The sequence below is a fragment of the Achroia grisella genome, unplaced genomic scaffold, assembly GCF_030625045.1.
Source record: "Achroia grisella isolate CSIRO2021 unplaced genomic scaffold, CSIRO_AGI_Agris_v1 utg903, whole genome shotgun sequence".
Taxonomy (NCBI): Eukaryota; Metazoa; Arthropoda; class Insecta; order Lepidoptera; family Pyralidae; genus Achroia; species Achroia grisella.
In genome coordinates this window covers 1,859,467-1,878,409 of record NW_026713061.1, presented here as the reverse complement: position 1 = coordinate 1,878,409, position 18,943 = coordinate 1,859,467, and the positions used below count along the sequence as shown (strand labels likewise).

General features: G+C 30.3%; 1 protein-coding gene across 3 annotated transcripts in view; it reads left to right on the top strand.

The window, feature by feature from the left end:
- Positions 1-15,137, top strand: part of LOC131853651 (5'-AMP-activated protein kinase subunit gamma-2-like) — a 42,712-nt gene extending 27,575 nt beyond the window's left edge. The window contains exons 1-2 of one of the 3 annotated variants that reach the window (XM_059204626.1): positions 4,692-5,025; positions 12,262-15,137. In XM_059204626.1, coding sequence (XP_059060609.1) covers positions 12,326-14,365 — 2,040 coding nt within the window. In that variant the 5' untranslated portion in view covers positions 4,692-5,025; positions 12,262-12,325 and the 3' untranslated portion in view covers positions 14,366-15,137. Of the gene's footprint in view, positions 1-4,691; positions 5,026-10,824; positions 11,158-12,261 lie in introns of those variants that run through there. The other 2 variants (XM_059204627.1, XM_059204628.1) reach the window with 2 other exon arrangements.
- The last annotated feature ends 3,806 nt before the right edge of the window (positions 15,138-18,943 follow it).

Here is an 18,943-nt window from a genome sequence, read left to right as displayed (position 1 = left end):
ATTTATTATAAACTTAAAAATATTTATTTTTATAAACATTTACAGCAATTGTAACAAATGCTGCAATTTTATTTATTTATTAAATTATCTATATAAATAAAATTGCCGCATACTTTGAGTTTCTATTACAGGATTCTTATATATACTATATATATCCTATATATTCTTATATAAGGATTCATTCTACAAATTTTCAACATATTTAATGAAGTTGAAAACATACGTTATTTATTATCAACTGTCGTTTATATTGGAAGTCCCGAAGATTCCAATTTTGGTACTTACTACTTTATAGTGCACTTCTCTGTGTATTAGGAAATTGCCAACACTTAATTTAGACATGATTTGCTCGAAAAATTCTGATCAATCACACACCCCTTTAACTGAAATCTATTCAACCTTTTTCTTGTGATGACGTAATATCAGAGCAGTTCTAATAATAGCTGATTTTAATTATATTGCTCATTACGAAATTCCCATGAAGATACTTAGGTAGTGTTACTTCCATGCTAATCACATACTATTTCATTAAGACTAAAGACGATTTTTCATATAACCAAAGCTTAAATCGGGGAACCCATTCCACTATGTTATAAATGACGAGTGTAATATTGCAATTGTAGGTACTTTTGGCTAATTATAAAGTGAAACTGATGTTCATGAATTTATTTGAATAAGCGAGTAAATACGTCACAAATATAGCTATTCATATTTTACGGATATTATTTCGTGATATTATATTGGATGTATTGGCATGTATGGCAATAAATGGATTTATTATTATTATTATTATTATATTCCATTTAATATATTTGGACAATGTTGTACATGTCCAAATATATTAAATGGAATATAATAATACATAAAATAAGTAGGTTATTTTATATAAGGTAAACGTTTTTCATTTCGATACATACTAAAAATCGTTTATATTTCACTAATGACTGGTAAGTATTACTGTAAACCCATTGAAGTGTTCTATTTATACATATAATTTATAAAGGTACCTTCCTATGAAAAGGTACTTTTACCTATTCTTTGGCACATAACAAAGGAGAAAAAAATTATTTTTACGTTTTTGGATATGATAATGGAGTGCGAACATGTCATCTTTCTTTTCATCTCAGAATTATTCATTCTAGAAGTGGTATAGGAGGACAAATATATCTGTGTTACTTCCATGTGCAGAAAAACTCAAAATAAAACTGGCAATTTCTTAAGGAGTGTTCTATGTTTATTAGCGGAGGACATTGGATTATAATGATGATATATTTTTTTATTAGAGGATAATGGTGTGGTATATTCTGCTATGCTAACGGTATGTGCTGACACCATTGGATTATAAGGTGAGGATGAAGTAAGGTCAGTCACTTCATCATAGCGAATTCATTTAGAATAAACCATGGTAGTTTCTAGGAGGAATCGCGTAGAGGTCAACATAAACTGGTCCACCCATAACTAGCAATGGCGTCACTAGTCTCTGTTACTGTTAATCCCCCTAATTAACTGTGATATTCAATTTACTTGTAGAACGACTACTACTTAATTAGTTGTACTGTAGATAGAAACAAATATTAAAATTTGTTTAAAAACAATATGTTATAATATTATTTGACCTACTACAATATTTTCTAATGTGATAAAATATGACAAATTATATTTTACTACATTGAAAATGTATGTCTTTAGACTATTTATACTTATAAGGTAACGTAAAAAGCGTTTATAAGATATGGATTTACAAAATTTTGTCCATTACTTAAGATCGATATTTGGAAATTATGTTGATTACTCTCGAAAAATAGAAAAGGTGTATGTTGTAATTGGTCATGTATCGAGGTATTGGAGGACAAAATGCAGCGGTGACGATATCGGGCAGTCTCGGCGACGCGTCCATCCCGACGCATCTCATGCTCTCATTCGGGGCAGACCGCCACACGTTTCCGCATTGATTGTACCCGTCGTCACACGAGGACATATATAGGGTGGATAATACTTTGACATACAATACATATTTGTGTGTTTTCGAAAGTGTTGTTAAAAATATTATTTTATGATTATTTCAAGTAACTAAACAAAATTAAAAGTCAATTTATGTACAAGTACTGAAATTCAAAATAAAGTCAAGATGAGAAAGAGTGGGTATAGAGGAGAAAGAGTGGGTATAGAGGAATGAGGAGGAGAAAGAGTGGGTATAGAGGAATTTAAAGAAAGATGTCAAGTTAGAGATACCTAAGTGGTGTTCTATGATACGTATGTAAAAATTGGAAAGATGCTATGGTATAGGCTGTAATTGTTACGAAGAGATATTCTCAATGCCCTTTTTAATAGAATATTTACAAAATGTTTAAGTATAGATTGAGGCCTTTATCATTTTCATTTCGTGTGCAAAAATCAATAATTTGATATTTGATAATCGGACAGATTGAGTTAGATAAAAAACTGACGCTATCGTCGAGGGGGGGTTGTCTTTCTCTGTGTATCCGCATTCAGTACGATGCATGTATTTGCGGCTGTTACGATTGGTCGCATGCCCCAGTACTATTTGCTGCCTGCAGAACGGGCAACCGTCCAGTTATTCTAATTTTACTTATAATCGATCCCGTCGCATCGTCGACTTACAGACAAAAGACTTCCATCCGTCAAAGTAGAAATAAGCATAAGATTATGCCTCTAAACACTTCACCTGCTAGGCAGATACGTTGAGGATTAAATAAGCTGAGCCATCGTTTTTTCCTATTTCTTACAGCTATTAACTGACTTGAGACTGCTATGGTACAATATTATATTATTCTATATAATATTCATAGAAAAAGCAGTACTTCTTAAATTAATAATTATTGATATAGTGATCCTTATTAAGCAAGACAATTTAATTTTCACAAAATAAAACGGAAATAATATATAACATAATGAATTACTATTCAATTGTATATGTATACCTCAATATGGTAAATTATATATATTAGATCTATAATAGTATAGATGAACAATATTTTAATTTATGTTCAATACAATATTTTTACATTCAGAATATGTAGGTAAGAATACGTTTTAATTACGTTTTCAATACCTTACCATTCAATTAAAATATCAACCTACATGCAAGCAAATTTGCAAACTAAAAACTAAATGGGAGGCATCCATTACTTCAATTAGTTATTTTGTTTAGTCTAATGTGATAATAAGCAAAACAATTAACTAAACAGTATAGTTTGATTAAAATAATAAATAATATGTTTAAATAGCTAAAATATTCTGTATGGATATACATATGTAGTAGAGTTTGTTTTAAATAGTTTGAACACTTGTAGCCGCCTGGTACGTTAGGTTGCTCATAATTATTTTTTAGGTAAAAGATAGTATACGTCTGTCTTCGTGGTAAAATTTATTACCTATGCTTATTTTAGTGTAAACATTGCACGCACATATACATATGTGTACTAATAAGTAGTTATTAGTATCTATAGATTAACGGGTACGGCCACTGATTGAACTATTTCCTTTTTTACAAAATGGCATTGCTGGTAGTCGTTCTACTCTCCCTAATTGAGTCTTATATATAAAATGTTAGTTACCATACTCCTCCGAAACAGCTAGACAGATTTTTATGAAATTTTATATGCATATTCAGTAGGTCTGAGAATCGGCTACTATCTAATTTTCATACCCCTAAGTGATAATATATATTTTTATTTTATTTGACAATATTTTTAATTTTTTTATAATGTGCCATTAAAAACGTATTACACCAACCTTGAAAAAAAAATTTGGATTGTGCTGAAGAATAACGCCGTGGAAGCAAAGATTGATGTCCACTATTTCACAAAATATTAAGTAGTAAATATTTGAATTAACATGGCAAGATGAGAGCCGTCTCTAGGATTAATTAATTTAGTTAGTTGTTAACTTTTTCTATAGTTGGCTACTGTAGTTTTCCTTGAAACTGTATAGGATCTGTATTTTTTAATTAATTAATGAAATTCGAGTCAATACTCAGAAAATGTTGCATTTTTTTTAACTTTGTGTCCTATTTTGATTGGTAAGTATAATAATTGTTAGATAACTCCACGTAAAATTCAAGTCAAGTCAAGAAAGACAGTTTACAGCAACATTTAAGCTACTATATTAATGGTCCATTCGAGTTCAAAGTCACTACAAGATAACGTAGGTAATCAATTGATCCTAAATTACTGAATTTCAATGAAGATAAAGTAAATGTTTGTATTGGACTCTCTTAATGTATGTATATATAGATAGTTATTATTCAACAAGTTTGATATATCGAAAATTTCTTACTCAGTAAATGGCATTTTGAAACTCTTTTTATGGTAGCAGTATGTAGATATTATTTATTCATTTTAACCTTAGTAGGTATTGTATTTTTTTGTAGATCCGGATTACGAACATGAGTTTGTTGATTCATGAACCGGAGCCATGTTTTAAAATAATGCAATTTATTCACTTTTGACTATATTTTCTACAGAAATAACTGATAACGGTTTGTAGGTACCTACATAATATATTTATCAGTAGTTTGTTAATAACAGTTGATGCATAACCGCGTCATGTGCGTTAAATGTAAAGTAAGCATCTGTAATGTACCGTTGTGTGTGTGGATATATATATATTACATTTGCTCAATGTATGCGTGTGAGCTGATATCGATGCGCGAACGCAGCGACCGCGGCCGCGAGAATTCCATAATGTGAACGCGACTCGACTGTTTCTATTCAATGAAGTCAGCGCGTTTGTTAGAATATTGAGAGCGATTGTAAATTGTACTAATTGAGCATGGCGGTCCTTGCTGGCATAACAGTAGCTTCATCAATTCCCATCTTTTAATGCCTATGTCGTACGTAATCCGCTTATTTTCCCAGTGAAGCAGGTGTACCTACGTTTCTATACGCGGTCGACGCTCTGCAATTATTTAAAACTGGGTGTATGCTCATTATGCACAATGCAAATGTGTGTGTGAAGTGTCCACAAATAGTGCAAAAGGAGATCGATTCAATTATCTCTATTGTAAGTATAGATAATATTGTAATAATCAAAATATATCATATATATTTTCTGTTGTGTGAAAGATTTTGAGGTTATGTTAAAATTGCTCAAGACGAAAATACTCCATCTAGGCACTTTGTGTATGTATGCAGCCTATTTAAATCTATGGGTGACCGATTATTGTTAATGTATCACATGTTCGTTTTTATATGTAGGTATAGGTATTTGTAATAAGATTATTTGGCGCTTCATCAAAATAATTGTCTAAACGTTTTCAATGTTGTTATTATGCTAATCTTACTAGATCGGAACCATGATATGTATGTTATTGGTAGATATTATACTTTCTTCAATTTATTGTTTCAATATCTGACTATGCTTACTTAGAGTACCTGTATACAATAGTGCATAATTGTTTGTTTAGAAGATTTTGTAAACAAACTAAATGCTATGGAAGTAAGGTTTAATTTGTATATATATTTTATGACTTTCATGTAATATTTGATTAATGTTAAAATTAAATTACTATGTCAATAGTTTGACAGGTAGCTATAATCGAAAACTTATTATTTGTACCTAGTTAGTTTTAGATTATGGTATCAATTTGATTACGATATGGGTATACCCAATATGATATTAGGGAGGAAGAGGTAGTTGACCCATTGCTAACAATATACTCTGGCAGGTCGATCTCCATGTTTCCTGGAAACCATCACAGATAATATCGAATATATTTTATAAGGTGAATTAAGTGACCTGATTACATGCTCAGGTTTTCATCTTTTATTGGTGCCTTGTTAGTGAACAACATTAGTGCAGGCGTGATCAGAATTTCATTATTGTTCACAAAAACATAAACATACTATACAGTTGCTTTAATAAATTTAGATATCTAACTATAAAAACTATACTCTAAGTTATTTAGTTTTTACAGCCAAATTATACAATAATGAACATTCTTTTGGTTTAAAATTAAACTCATTTTGTTTCCTGTCGCGACCAATCTAGTCCTAGTAAATGTAATAATATGTATCATGTTGGTAGTTATTAATATGTACTTCTATTATTAATCAGTGGTAATGACGCTACTACATGTAGATCTACTTGAAACCAGTATTTAAATTTGTAATTAAGTATTAATACAAAATGGAAATTTAATGTTGGTTACCAGCTCGATCTAGAAGCTAAATACTTACGACTTGAGTGTATTCCCAATTGTATAGCGGAAGGAATACTATTATATAGATTCCAATTCTTAAATTTTATGATTTCATTATCTAAAATGTTACTATCTCGTATCATCATCGTAATGATACACTTACATAGTTTTACTATTTTGTTGTAATAATATCACCTATATAGTAAAACAACTTACATTTATCTCGAACAAAACCTGTTACCATTATCCTATGAAAAAATATTCCATATCATGCCCAACAGTGGGATGATATGGGATTTTTATGATTATGATGTAAAACTATTTATATCTATAACAAACTTTATATCAACTTTTTCATGTTTAGAAATAATATCATATGATTAACTATCGGTATAGATTCAAAGGACTATGACTAGGTACAATGTAACATATTAATAGTGACTTCATTCTGATTATATTTAAAACCCAGATTAAACGATAGTTGACGCAATGTAGTTCTCTCTCTCTCGTTTAGTTTCTTAACGTCATTTGTGTTCTTATGGTTTTACTTGACAGTTTTCTACAATTATCAAATACAGTAAAAAATTGGGTGAGTGCTAAATTACTAGACATATATTTATACTTTATTAATGTGTCAATTAATAAAATAGCGCCACGTCAGAATTTTGCTCGTGTCCATTTCAGTGGCAGCGGAATATTAATATAGTAAACGTGAAAGTATGTATGTATGGACGTTTGTTACAATATCACGGAAAAACTACTTACTGAATGGATATTAATGAAATAGTATATTAATACAGCTTATACATTAGAATAACACACAGGCCATAATTTTTTAAAGATATTGTGTGTCCAAAATATGTAAACAGGAAAAAATCGGCCATTTGCGAGCTATTCTGGCGTGCTTCTGTTACGCCTTCACGACTAAGCCGCAGAATCAATTTTGGTGAATTTTGCTATAAAGATTGGAGAAGAAAATAAGATACTCGAAGTACTAATTCTGTGCAGACGAAGTTGCGGCGCCAGCTAGTTATATTAGGTATATTGGCTGACTCACGCAACTTCATCTGCGTCACTTTTAGTTGATGCTTCGATCCTATTGGTCGTAACGTAATGTTATATACCATTCCACTATAAATGGGATATCCAACACTACAAAATTTTTCAATCAAATCATTAGCTCCAGAGATTAGCGCGTTCAATCAAACATTTTTCGCCATTTAATACTATAGATATACAGGATTAGACGTAGTTTATACGAAGCTAAAAGCCAGGTAATAATACTAAATCATATTGTCCATGTGTTTCAATTAGGTATAACAATAAATTATATAACCCATATTTTTATATAACAACTAGGCGCCCGACCTTGCTTCGCGTTGTTATTTGTATAAGCAATGTTTATTAAATATTGATTTAAAATTGTTTTTTCCAAGGAAGACAGATAGATAAACAGAAAATGTAAAAAAATATCAAAGTACAACAGTAATAAATATCATATTATATAATAATATGTTATTGTACGGTGATCTTTCGGTGTCGATTACTTAATCGTATTATTTATCAATTTAAAGATGTTTGGATTAGCTGAGATTCGAGAAGTGCCAATTTCAGAAAAGTGTTTTTATATCACTTATCTTTGTTGATGACTTATTAATAGTCATCAATCAATAAGAAATAGCAACACTTAAAGAATAACTGTAATAAATAATATTATGAGATAAGAATGTGACAGTGCACTCTGCAATAAGCGCGAAGTTCATATAAATTATATCGTAGTTATTGTAGGTTCATAATTAATATGGGTTGATGTGTGTAGTTATAAAATATTATTTAGGTAATATACATGTCTGAACTATGAAAAATATAACTAATATGAAATGGTATAAAAAACACTCTTATTGTCTATTTTTTTTTCAAGGGATTTATTTTAATGCGTCTAAATTTATTTAGATAATTTTATTGAAGATGCGAATATATTGTGTAATATTATTTATAATATTAGCAATTAGTATGTAAATCGATCCACTCTGAGAGAATTCAGAATGAGGTGACTGCATTTTAGTGTTAAGGGACTGTTTAAAACATACTGACAGTGAAAAGAATACTATCTTTTGATTTTTTTAGTTAGGTAATGGTTTAAATATATCTAAGACTTCAAATAGGTAAGTAATAGATACTAATGTAATTTATAAAAATTTATTTCATTACAATTAGACTATACATATACAATATTATAGATAAAACTTGAATAAAAATTAAAGCCTTATCAGTTCAATATCTTATAATATAAATAAATTGTAGGTAATGATAACGTCCAACCTTCGTTTGATAAAATCAAATATTTAACTTACTCGTATATGGATCATGTATACTATGAATTGTATATTAGATACTTACTCATTACTATGTAACTGTACTTGTACAGTGCAGGACCGACTAGGACCGTGAACAAACAATGTGACTATTGTATGTATAAGTAGTATACATGAAAAGTAAAAAGCTATTGTTAAATTATTTTTCGTTCTTCAAACATATATAGTATAGATATAAGTCGATAATTATACCGACTGAAACCTTAACAAAGTGCCTTCATAAGGAGGATTTTGATTTTTATAATTCAAAAACCTATTTATGAGGTGTCTTCACCAGTCTTAATTGACTTATCTATTAATACTATTTGGAGCTATTAATTTAAATATGGGGCATTGAATAAAAATTTTTGAATAAAAAGGATTTTTCATGTAATTTAATTAGATAAAACCACATAGTGGTAACCGTCTTCTATATTCATGAACAGGACTACAGTTGTCACAAAATACATCGTGATGCACGTGGCACGTCATACACATATGTTTTGTATTCCTCGTACATATTACAGTATATCATATTATTTACACAGTAAAGAAACCATTCACGCTGATTTTTCGTCGTGGATCTAAAATCACAACATATTAATCAATATTTCGATTTAATAATCGTTATGATTCTAGACATTGTTGTTATAAGAATTCGTTAAGTAATTCTCCTAAACATAAGATATAAGTGTCCTAAGCATAAGTTTGTGTAGCTATATTGGTGTACACAAAATATATCTTATGTCTGTTTAATATAAAACATCACATAAATATTCTGGAAATAAAAACATTTATAAAAAAAAATCTACTACATAAAGCTTGCAGTTCATTGAATGAGTCTCCATTCTACTGGAACATTTGAATATCACGCCTTATAATGACATTATTAATGAACCAGGTGACCTATGAGTCTATTAATGCAGCAATCTAACCAAGTCTAGAATGAAACACGTGAGCTGACGACCCGTGACGTACAAGGCTATGCTGTCTTCCCCGTACGTCCCAGCAGCAAACATTTGATTATCACTGAACTGAACGAACATCGACTTAGGAAAGTAACGATCGGGTATCCTCTCCTCCCGTTCCTCGTTTGATACGTCATAGTTACCGAAGACTCCGCGTAATTATGACGTCACAGCGTCGGATGAATTATGACGCCATAGTTAGTAACGCATGCGTAAATATTGTACATCTATATTTAGGTTGTGCGTTACTGCCCATATTTAAGAATGCTGATCAATTAAATACAATACTTGCCTCTTTCGTCAGTCCTGCACAAATGAGAACTTAAAGTAGTATCTATTGAAAAGGAATTATAAAATAACTACTTTTTTCTTTAGATTCAAGTACAATTGTTTAGCCACGATTTGTAAATGCTCTAATTCTAATCATCTCCAGCATATGCTACTTGTATATACCTTTAAAACATCAATTATTACTATACAGCCTATAGGACACAGTCAGAATTATATTTATATACTTCCTTGAATTTAACAAAACTGGATGTGAGGTTTAGAAGAATTGAATAAGAAACTAAACTTTCACGAGTAGATAAATAGATCTTGATAATGATTATATCTGATAAATGGAATGTAATGATAAAATACAAATCTACTTTTTTATCACAAATTGAATAGTAGGGCACATACAACTATAATTTAAAAAGTATCTGACTACAGTTGTTACTTGCTTCTTCGTCTGCTTTACCTATTGGTTATATAAATTTTTAACCCTTATACCAGATTTGTTTGAAATAACATATACAATAAGAAATATACCTACTACCTAATACGAATATACATAATAAATATTTTTTTCACAATTGCACAATATAAAGTTAAATACATAAATCGTCCATAGATTTAGTGGTGAAAAGGTACCTAATAAAGACACAGAGACACTTTACTATGGATCGGAATCAAGTAATGTATAAATAAAGTTAAGTAATTGTTTACAATTAAGTAATTGGTACATATTATACACAGTACCAATTACATACCTACATATTTCGAGACTATACGTATTACAATACTGTATTAACTAAAAACTTATAACTATTTATGAAAAATAATTATGATGTCTGAATATGTAAGTACTTAAATTATTAAAAACGCGAGGTAATCTTATATCAAATTTATAAGTATGTATTAATATATAATTTTGACTGACCATAATGTTTTATTATGATATATTGTTTATTTTTATGCAAAATCTGAAAATAAATCATAATTATTATTATAAATATACATATATGCAATATAGCCAATATATTTTAATCACTCTGTTATTATAATTATGGCATGACATCTCACGATTTTGAACTTAAACGTAAAGTTGTTTTATTAGTCCCCCAGTTGAGTGGAGCACCCTACGAACATGAGTTTGTACGGAGGGGTGCTCCGTAGTGAAATCGCTTGCCATCAGTCCATCACATATTTTGGGCGCCCGCTAACAGATGTCGTGGAAGTTTCTAAATCGTTTGACAGCCAACATGGCGCATCGCGCAGTCGCTATGATTACCACGCAAAACAAGTGAAATCGTGAATATTACATTGATCTCTCTAAAAATACAACAAGGCCTATATAGTGTAAAATCGGCTTGGAATAAAATGAAAATGAAGTTCACGTCGAATTCAGGTACTTTATTATTTATAAGCAGCGTTTGAATTAATACTTCCTGGCGTCATCATGCTTATTAAAGTATTGATTGACTGTAAATTGGTGTCAAATAACTACGTAACTTCACTTGTAACATGTTGATTTAGCGGTATTTTCCTATATGATTACACAGATTATACTTTTGAAACGATAATAGAGCTAAAAAATAAATTGATTAGGTATTATGATTACGCAATAACAAAACCGGAATGGTGCATGTTGGTTACTGCATTCGTTGCTTAGCAACCACAAAGTCCATGAATGTTGTGAATTCATGTTTTACATGCACGAATTCATAGCACGTGGTCAGACTGTGTGTGACATGTGGTTTGATTAATAAATAGTATAAATAATATAAATTAATAATAGTACGAAAAATTAAGAATATTTAGCACTATGGTTGGTTGGTTATATCAATATCTATTGTCTAAATTTAGTTAAACGTGTCGGCAGATGTAGTGATAAGACATATAGATACATGTATTTATTTAGGGTTTTACATAATATTTCAGTAGATACCTATTATTGAATAATATAAAAAAATAAAATTACCAGTTATTACAGTTGTTTGGTATTTTCGGGATGACTAAATACAAGAATGTTATTTTAAAAATAAGATTTGAAAATATACTTAGATGGACCAACACTCCGGATTGATCTGTTTTCCTCTATTGCTTTTTATAAAATTGACGTTCAGTGCCATTCGAATTTATTAAAATAATGTCATTTGTATCTATGTTTTTAGCAACCTAAAAAAATAAGTTTTAAAGAGTGGTTATAAATAGATATGCGATATTAAACATAATAGTATGTAAATGACGTTAATATAGAGGTTTATAAATATATCTTTATAAATATATATATTTCAGTACTACCATTATTACTTGTTGCAGATTGGTAGTATAACTTAGGTTGATATATAGATTGATGATAGATGTCTTTGTCTGTTCAGCGTTTTGTGATCTAGCGTAAAAAGTACAGAATACTCATACAATTTTATTATAAGTTGTATCAATTAAACCTAATAAATAATTACTATTTATTTTCATAATTTTACTAAGTTCTACTATCTTTTATTTGCAGGTATCAATGCTTCCTCCAGATTATGGATCATTGAAAAGGTATAAATATTAAAATCATATAAGAAATGGATCCAATCTTAGAAAATGAATCCGCAACGTCGGAGACTCCTTCCAAATATGGAAAGAAACACAAACATAAAAAGAAAAAGGGCGATGTACAAAAGGACAGTCAAACAGTTATTGGTGAGAAAAAGAAATTTGTTGTTACAACGTTATCTACGTCTGATGATAAAGATGGTGCATCTAGTAGTATAGCTTCGAATAACGTACACACAGTACATTTTGGAACGCGTGGTGTGGAGTCGCAGAGACCTCATATAAGATCTATTTTTAAAGATAGATCTGGTCAATCATCAAGGCCCTCTAGTACTGAAAGAGATCCTACTGAAACGAAGGAATATGAAACTTTTCACGGAACATCATCTAGTCCACGTAGCTCTATTTTTGACATATTTCGATTAAGAAGAAAAAGTGATGCAAAGAAGTACCAGCCTAAACCTGCAAAGCAAACGGAAAGTCAAGAAACTCCAACAGACGAGAATAATACCAGTGAATCAAAAGATTCTCATAAGAAGTACTATCACACAGTAACAGGAGTTTCATCTCGAAAATCTAGTCCAATTACAAGAATAATGGATATATTTAAGACTAAGCCTCATAACGAAAACCATCAAACTACTGCTGATCCAGTAAAAAAGAAAAATCGTCGATCTTCCATAGAGACCACTTCTCCGACCTATCATAAAAATTCATATGCATTATGGGATCCCACACAGGCTAAACAGTTATTTAGAGAAGTCCGGGGTCTACCTAAATACGACCCCTATTTGTCAATAGTTCAAATATCGATTGGAGGCAGAGATAAAACAAAATTATTGTTAAATTTTTTTAAATATCATAAATGTTATGAAATTTTGCCTAAATCAGCAAAAGTTATTATTTTTGATACTCAATTTTTAGTGAGAAAAACTTTCCCTACGCTTATTTCACATGGTATACGGTCTGCACCACTTTGGGATGCTAATAAAAAATTACTCGTTGGTATGATTACAGTAACTGATTTTATTCGCATACTTTTACATCTAGACGCTGAAAATTTGTCAGTGGAGGATTTAGAGCGACATACCCTTCACAATTGGAGAAAAATATTGCGATCAACTAGAAAAAATCTATGCAGTGTAAGCCCTGATCAATCTTTACATGATGCAATAAATTTACTGAATAAAAATCGTATTCACCGTCTCTTAATGATAGACCCACAGACTGGTGATGTATTGTATATATTATCTCATAAGAGAATTTTAAGATTTCTATTTGTATATTTAAATGAATTCCCTGAACTAACGTTTTTTCATAAAAAATTGTCTGACTTAAAAATTGGAACATTCGATGACATTGTATCGGTAACCGATAATACTACTATTAAAACAGCATTTCAGTTGTTATTAGAAAAAGATATTTCAGCTTTACCAGTTTTAGATGATAATGGTATTCTTATTGATGTCTATGCTAAATATGAAGTTTTGAATTTAGTCAGTGAAAAGCTTTATGCAAATTTATCATTGACGATCGGCGAAGTAAGAAATAAAAAAAAAGACTGGGAAGAAAAGTTACAAAAATGTCTTTCAAGTATTACTTTATATGAGGCCTTAGAAGTTATAGTTAGAACTGAGAGTCATCGATTATTATTAGTAAATAAGGAAGGTAAACTTGTAGGAATTGTTTCACTGTCGGATATTTTAGTATATTTAAATAGAATAATACCTACCGAGAAAAAGGTATCGTCATTGCAAGAAATCTTCAAACCGCTTGAAGAAAATAAAGTAGCTGAGTCACCAAGGGAAAATGAAAATGAAGTTCTAATTATTGATGTACCAAATTTGAAAGTAGAAGAAAATATTGTACCTGAAATTAATGTGGAAGAAATAATTTCTGAAACAAATAACGATGTAAATAGTTTACCAAACGAAAATATTAATGAAGAAGACAATATAAGTGACAGCAAGTTAGTTGAAAGTGTGGATGATAATTTGAGCGTAGAACCTGCCATAGTCCCTTCTACGACAGATGAATCAAACACCGATATAGATAATGCGAATAATTAGATCAAATTTTAATCCAAAGAAATTGTGATAGGTGAAATCGCCGAGTCAGTATATTAATCTCAAATATGCTTTTGCTTGTATTGATATTGTAATTTAACATGATTAATAATGCATCAAATACCACGTGATTGCCTTATTCATTTAAATCATTATTGAACATTGCTGAAACTTAATAAAATATTTTAGCAGCAAATTCTACTTTTTTAATTGGTATTTCCATAAACCATTTTAATGGATACAATTCCAATATATAGGAATTTTGAAATTTCAAAATATATCGTTGTTATGGATTCAGAGATTCCGTAGTACCTACAGTAAACAGTTTTATATAATCAAATATGTATCGTAATACAGAGCAACTTCAGTCAAAGAGGACATAGGAAAACAATTCTTTAATTGTTTTCCTATGTTCCTATTTCCTATGTAAATATGTATGTAACATTTTTTTAAATTTATGAAGCACTTATTCCAATGTAGCTATAGAAATGTGTAAAATGTTTTCATCAATTCACTGTGTTGACTTATTCATATTGGTAGTTCTGCCATCTAAAAAGTATTTTTTGTGGGGTCGATTAATAACGATGTGCGTGTGTATGTTTCATATACAGTAAAATCAGGTCTGCTACTCTTAGGTGTGGTCTGTTGAATAAGAGCACAACACAACTATAAAACCTGTTAAATAAACACGCAAGGACATTTGGGTTAACTTGTGATAATAATAAAAAATATTTAAAAATTTGCATACAACGTTGTACGGAGCGATTAATATCGATTTGAGTAAGATTATATTATTATTTATTTATATGATATCGTTTTGTGAATGCTTGTATATTAAATATTATTATATTTTGTTAAGTATACCTACCTCCATAAACGTATCTATACTTTAACTGAAGATTATCTATATAGTATGGTCAATTCGTTTCATTCATTTTTATTTAATTTTTACTATATTCATCTAATTCATACGCTTTAAATTGAAAGATAAAAGTAAAAGTCTCTACTGGTAGTTATTACTTGCGGTTTTTTAATATTAGGTACCTATATGTACATATATGTATGTAAAGTGTTATAAACAGTTCCATTTACACCGCCAGTAAACTTGTTTTAATCCTATATTCATTCCAACAATACAAATAAATGCGTAAATATTAAAATATGCATACGTTAGGTACTAGTGACATAACCCGTAAGTAGATGTTGTACAATGAAAATTATTAGGTATCATTGTTACAGAGTAGATAGAATTACATAGGGGGTGAGGCTTATAATCTGTTATATATATATATATATATATATATATGTACATTATATATATATATATTTAACATAAATATGATAATATCTGTAAAATTGTCTGTAAGAAATATGTTCACTAATTTTCCATACAGACATTCTTTTTTATATTACTTAATTATGATAAGCATATAGAACACTGATGTAAATGCCCCCAAATCATGAATCATATTGTATACTAGCTGTACACGCGATTTCGTCCGTGGTAATTAAGTTTGCATGGAATTTAACTTTATTTTTCTAAAATAAAGCCTAAAATACTCCTTATTACATCAGCTACCTGCCAAAAAAAGTCCCGTCAAAATCGGTCCACTCATTTCAGAGATTAGCCGGAATGAACAGACAGATTGCAAAAAATGTTATTTTGGTGTATGTATCATATTTATATTCATATGCATATAGTAAAAATCGGTTATTTCAATATTACAACCAGACACTCCAAATTTATTTATATGTATAGATGTATAGATTTGTTAGAATCGTAGTGTTCTGTTCCTTACGTCACCTTGATTTTATTATAAAAAAATTAAGAAGTTGTATTAGTACTATGTAGAATATTTATGACTAGATTTATCGCCTATATATGTATTTGTATATATCATATATCACTGTAAAGTTTCATCAAAACCCGTTAAATGGTTTTTGCGTGAAAAAGTACCAAACATCTACCCATCCATACTCACAAACTTTTGCGTTTATATTATTAGTATGATTAGCAGTCATCTGCCACTTTATATAAGTTTTATTGAGATAAAAGATAGCCTATATCCGCACTCGTGATTTATTCTATCTTCACGTCAAATATCATTATAATCCGTCATGATCAGTTGTTTAATCGGGAATAGAAAATAAGTAGACACACACACTTTCCCATTTATAATGTTACTGTGTATTAAAAGAATTCTATAAAAATGCAGCGCTGCAAATGGAGTGCACCGTTGGGATCGCGACGCGGCGACCGGTCCGTTGGAGCAGTGGACCCGGAACAAACCACTACGGCCCAAGGTCGTGCTGATCTCTTACTTTTGGCCGTGAATTAATTTTATCTTGTCTCGTCTCTAACCGACGCTATTACATATCGTATTACATAAATTATGTATAATTGGTATATAAAACTGTATTGATTTACTGCCTGTGCTTCGCGTTGTCTTTATTTTTTAATCCAATATAGAGTAGAATTTTTTCCATAAAATAATAATAATCTCAGGACAATTGATACAACGCTACCTACATCCAAGCTGAGCTGGCTAAAGCTTATGTTATGGGTACTAGAAATGAAACTACTACATAGATATATTTTTTTATTAAATACATACATATTATACATAGAGAACACCCTGATACAAACAATCATACTCATGAATACAAATGTTTTGCCGGGCGAGGAATCGAATCCGCAACCCACGGGAGGAAGTAAGGCGGTGTGCTAAACAGTACTGTTTAGTACACCGGCTTACTTACATAAATTACATATATATTTAATATTAACGTCTGTTTCTCCTCTTACATTTTTCTAAACTACTGATGGATTTTTCTGCGGGTTTTATTATGATTTCGGAAGGTCAGGTGCACATATAGAATTTTACGACTTCCATCAAATACACTATAGGTACACCCGAGCGAAGACAAGTTTAGTGTCGTTTAATTAACATGCAAATAAATACTGTAGGTATAATTGATTTACCTTAGTCCTCCGGAATGGCAACGCGTGTCATCACGGATGTTTCATGGCCCCCATAAGGAGGGGGGCAGTTAGCTTGCTTGACATTCCAATTCATACTGAAAGTAAATAATAAAGAAACAGTATTATTGTCAGCATATAAAATATTGCCGTCTAGTCCCGAATTAAACCAAATTTGTATTATGGTTATATGCTAGACAAGTGATACTCGAACTCCAAAGTTAATACTCATAGTATTAAGTTCGTCTTTGTACTACATTTTAGTTGCAAATAAAGTTAAATATATATATATTTTACACTTACATAAAGAAGCACGAATAAATATTTATATTATGCAATAACAAGTACGTGACGAAACTATTGAATTTACTAACTGTGTAACATTATGATTAATAATGCTATAGAACTAGTTATTAAATGATATTTTTTATTACGATCGGTTAATATTTGTATGTTAATTCAAAACAATACAACGTTGTAAATAAGCTTTTGTTAATGCCAGTACAAATATCATTGATAATGCCATTGATTAAATTTCCAATTATACTATAGGATAGTAAAAAAATTGCTTTTGTTCTTATTACAAAGTTTTCAGGTCTGAATACAAAAGTTGTTATTACATGTTACCCCACAATAGATTCAATCAGATTGTTTACAAAAAAAAATTGTCATTTTGAGAGCATTAGCATTTGAATTTTATTTATCAGCATCATGTGTTTAAAGAAAACCGATTAAGCTAAGTGCTCTTGTTAATTTCATTTGTAGATGGTACTGATTTTTTAGCTAGAAATGAATAAGGAAAAGAACGTCTTAGGTATTATATATCAAAATAAATAGTTTATTACAATATTTGTAATGTTTGTGTAATGTACATAAAATGGATAATGCCTCTCAGGGAAGTTTACATTATATAATCCTATAATCCCGTTAATATTCCGGTTTTGACAGTTTCATATAGGCATGCAGCAATGAATTAGACAGCAAAATATGAAGATAACTTGTCGAATTACGAAATCGAGCAAGTAGCTGCCCACTCACATGAAACCGGTAAGTCACTTGACATCGGTAAGTAAATATGGAAGCTTGTCGTGATTGTGAGACGAATCTGCCTACACATCACGCCTGTCGACCGACTACCGACTATCCGCTAGTAGCAGTTACGCACATTACTAACAAATTAACAAACAAGCTATTCATTACAGTATCATATATATATATTATATTATAAATGTATAATTATAACATGGCATTTTATATATAAAAGTATAATATATCCCTAGACATGGTTCCCATACTGATAGTAGTTTTTTAGATATTTCTTTTATATGCAATTAAATTTGAAACCGTTTCTCAGCGCCACAGAGTTCACGTCATAAAGTAATGCAGTACCCCTAATGTATACTCTGTAATTTCACTGCCATATTTCATAGTTCACAGAAACATTGTTTGCTTGCAAGCTACTTGGCAGCTAAAATAGATGAGACAGAGGTACACGCAGCGATGACTTTGAACAAAGTCTGCCTTGGTAACGGCAAACAACCTTGATTGATTCCTATATAAAATACAATCTAAAAACTTGTCAATACTAAATATACAATACA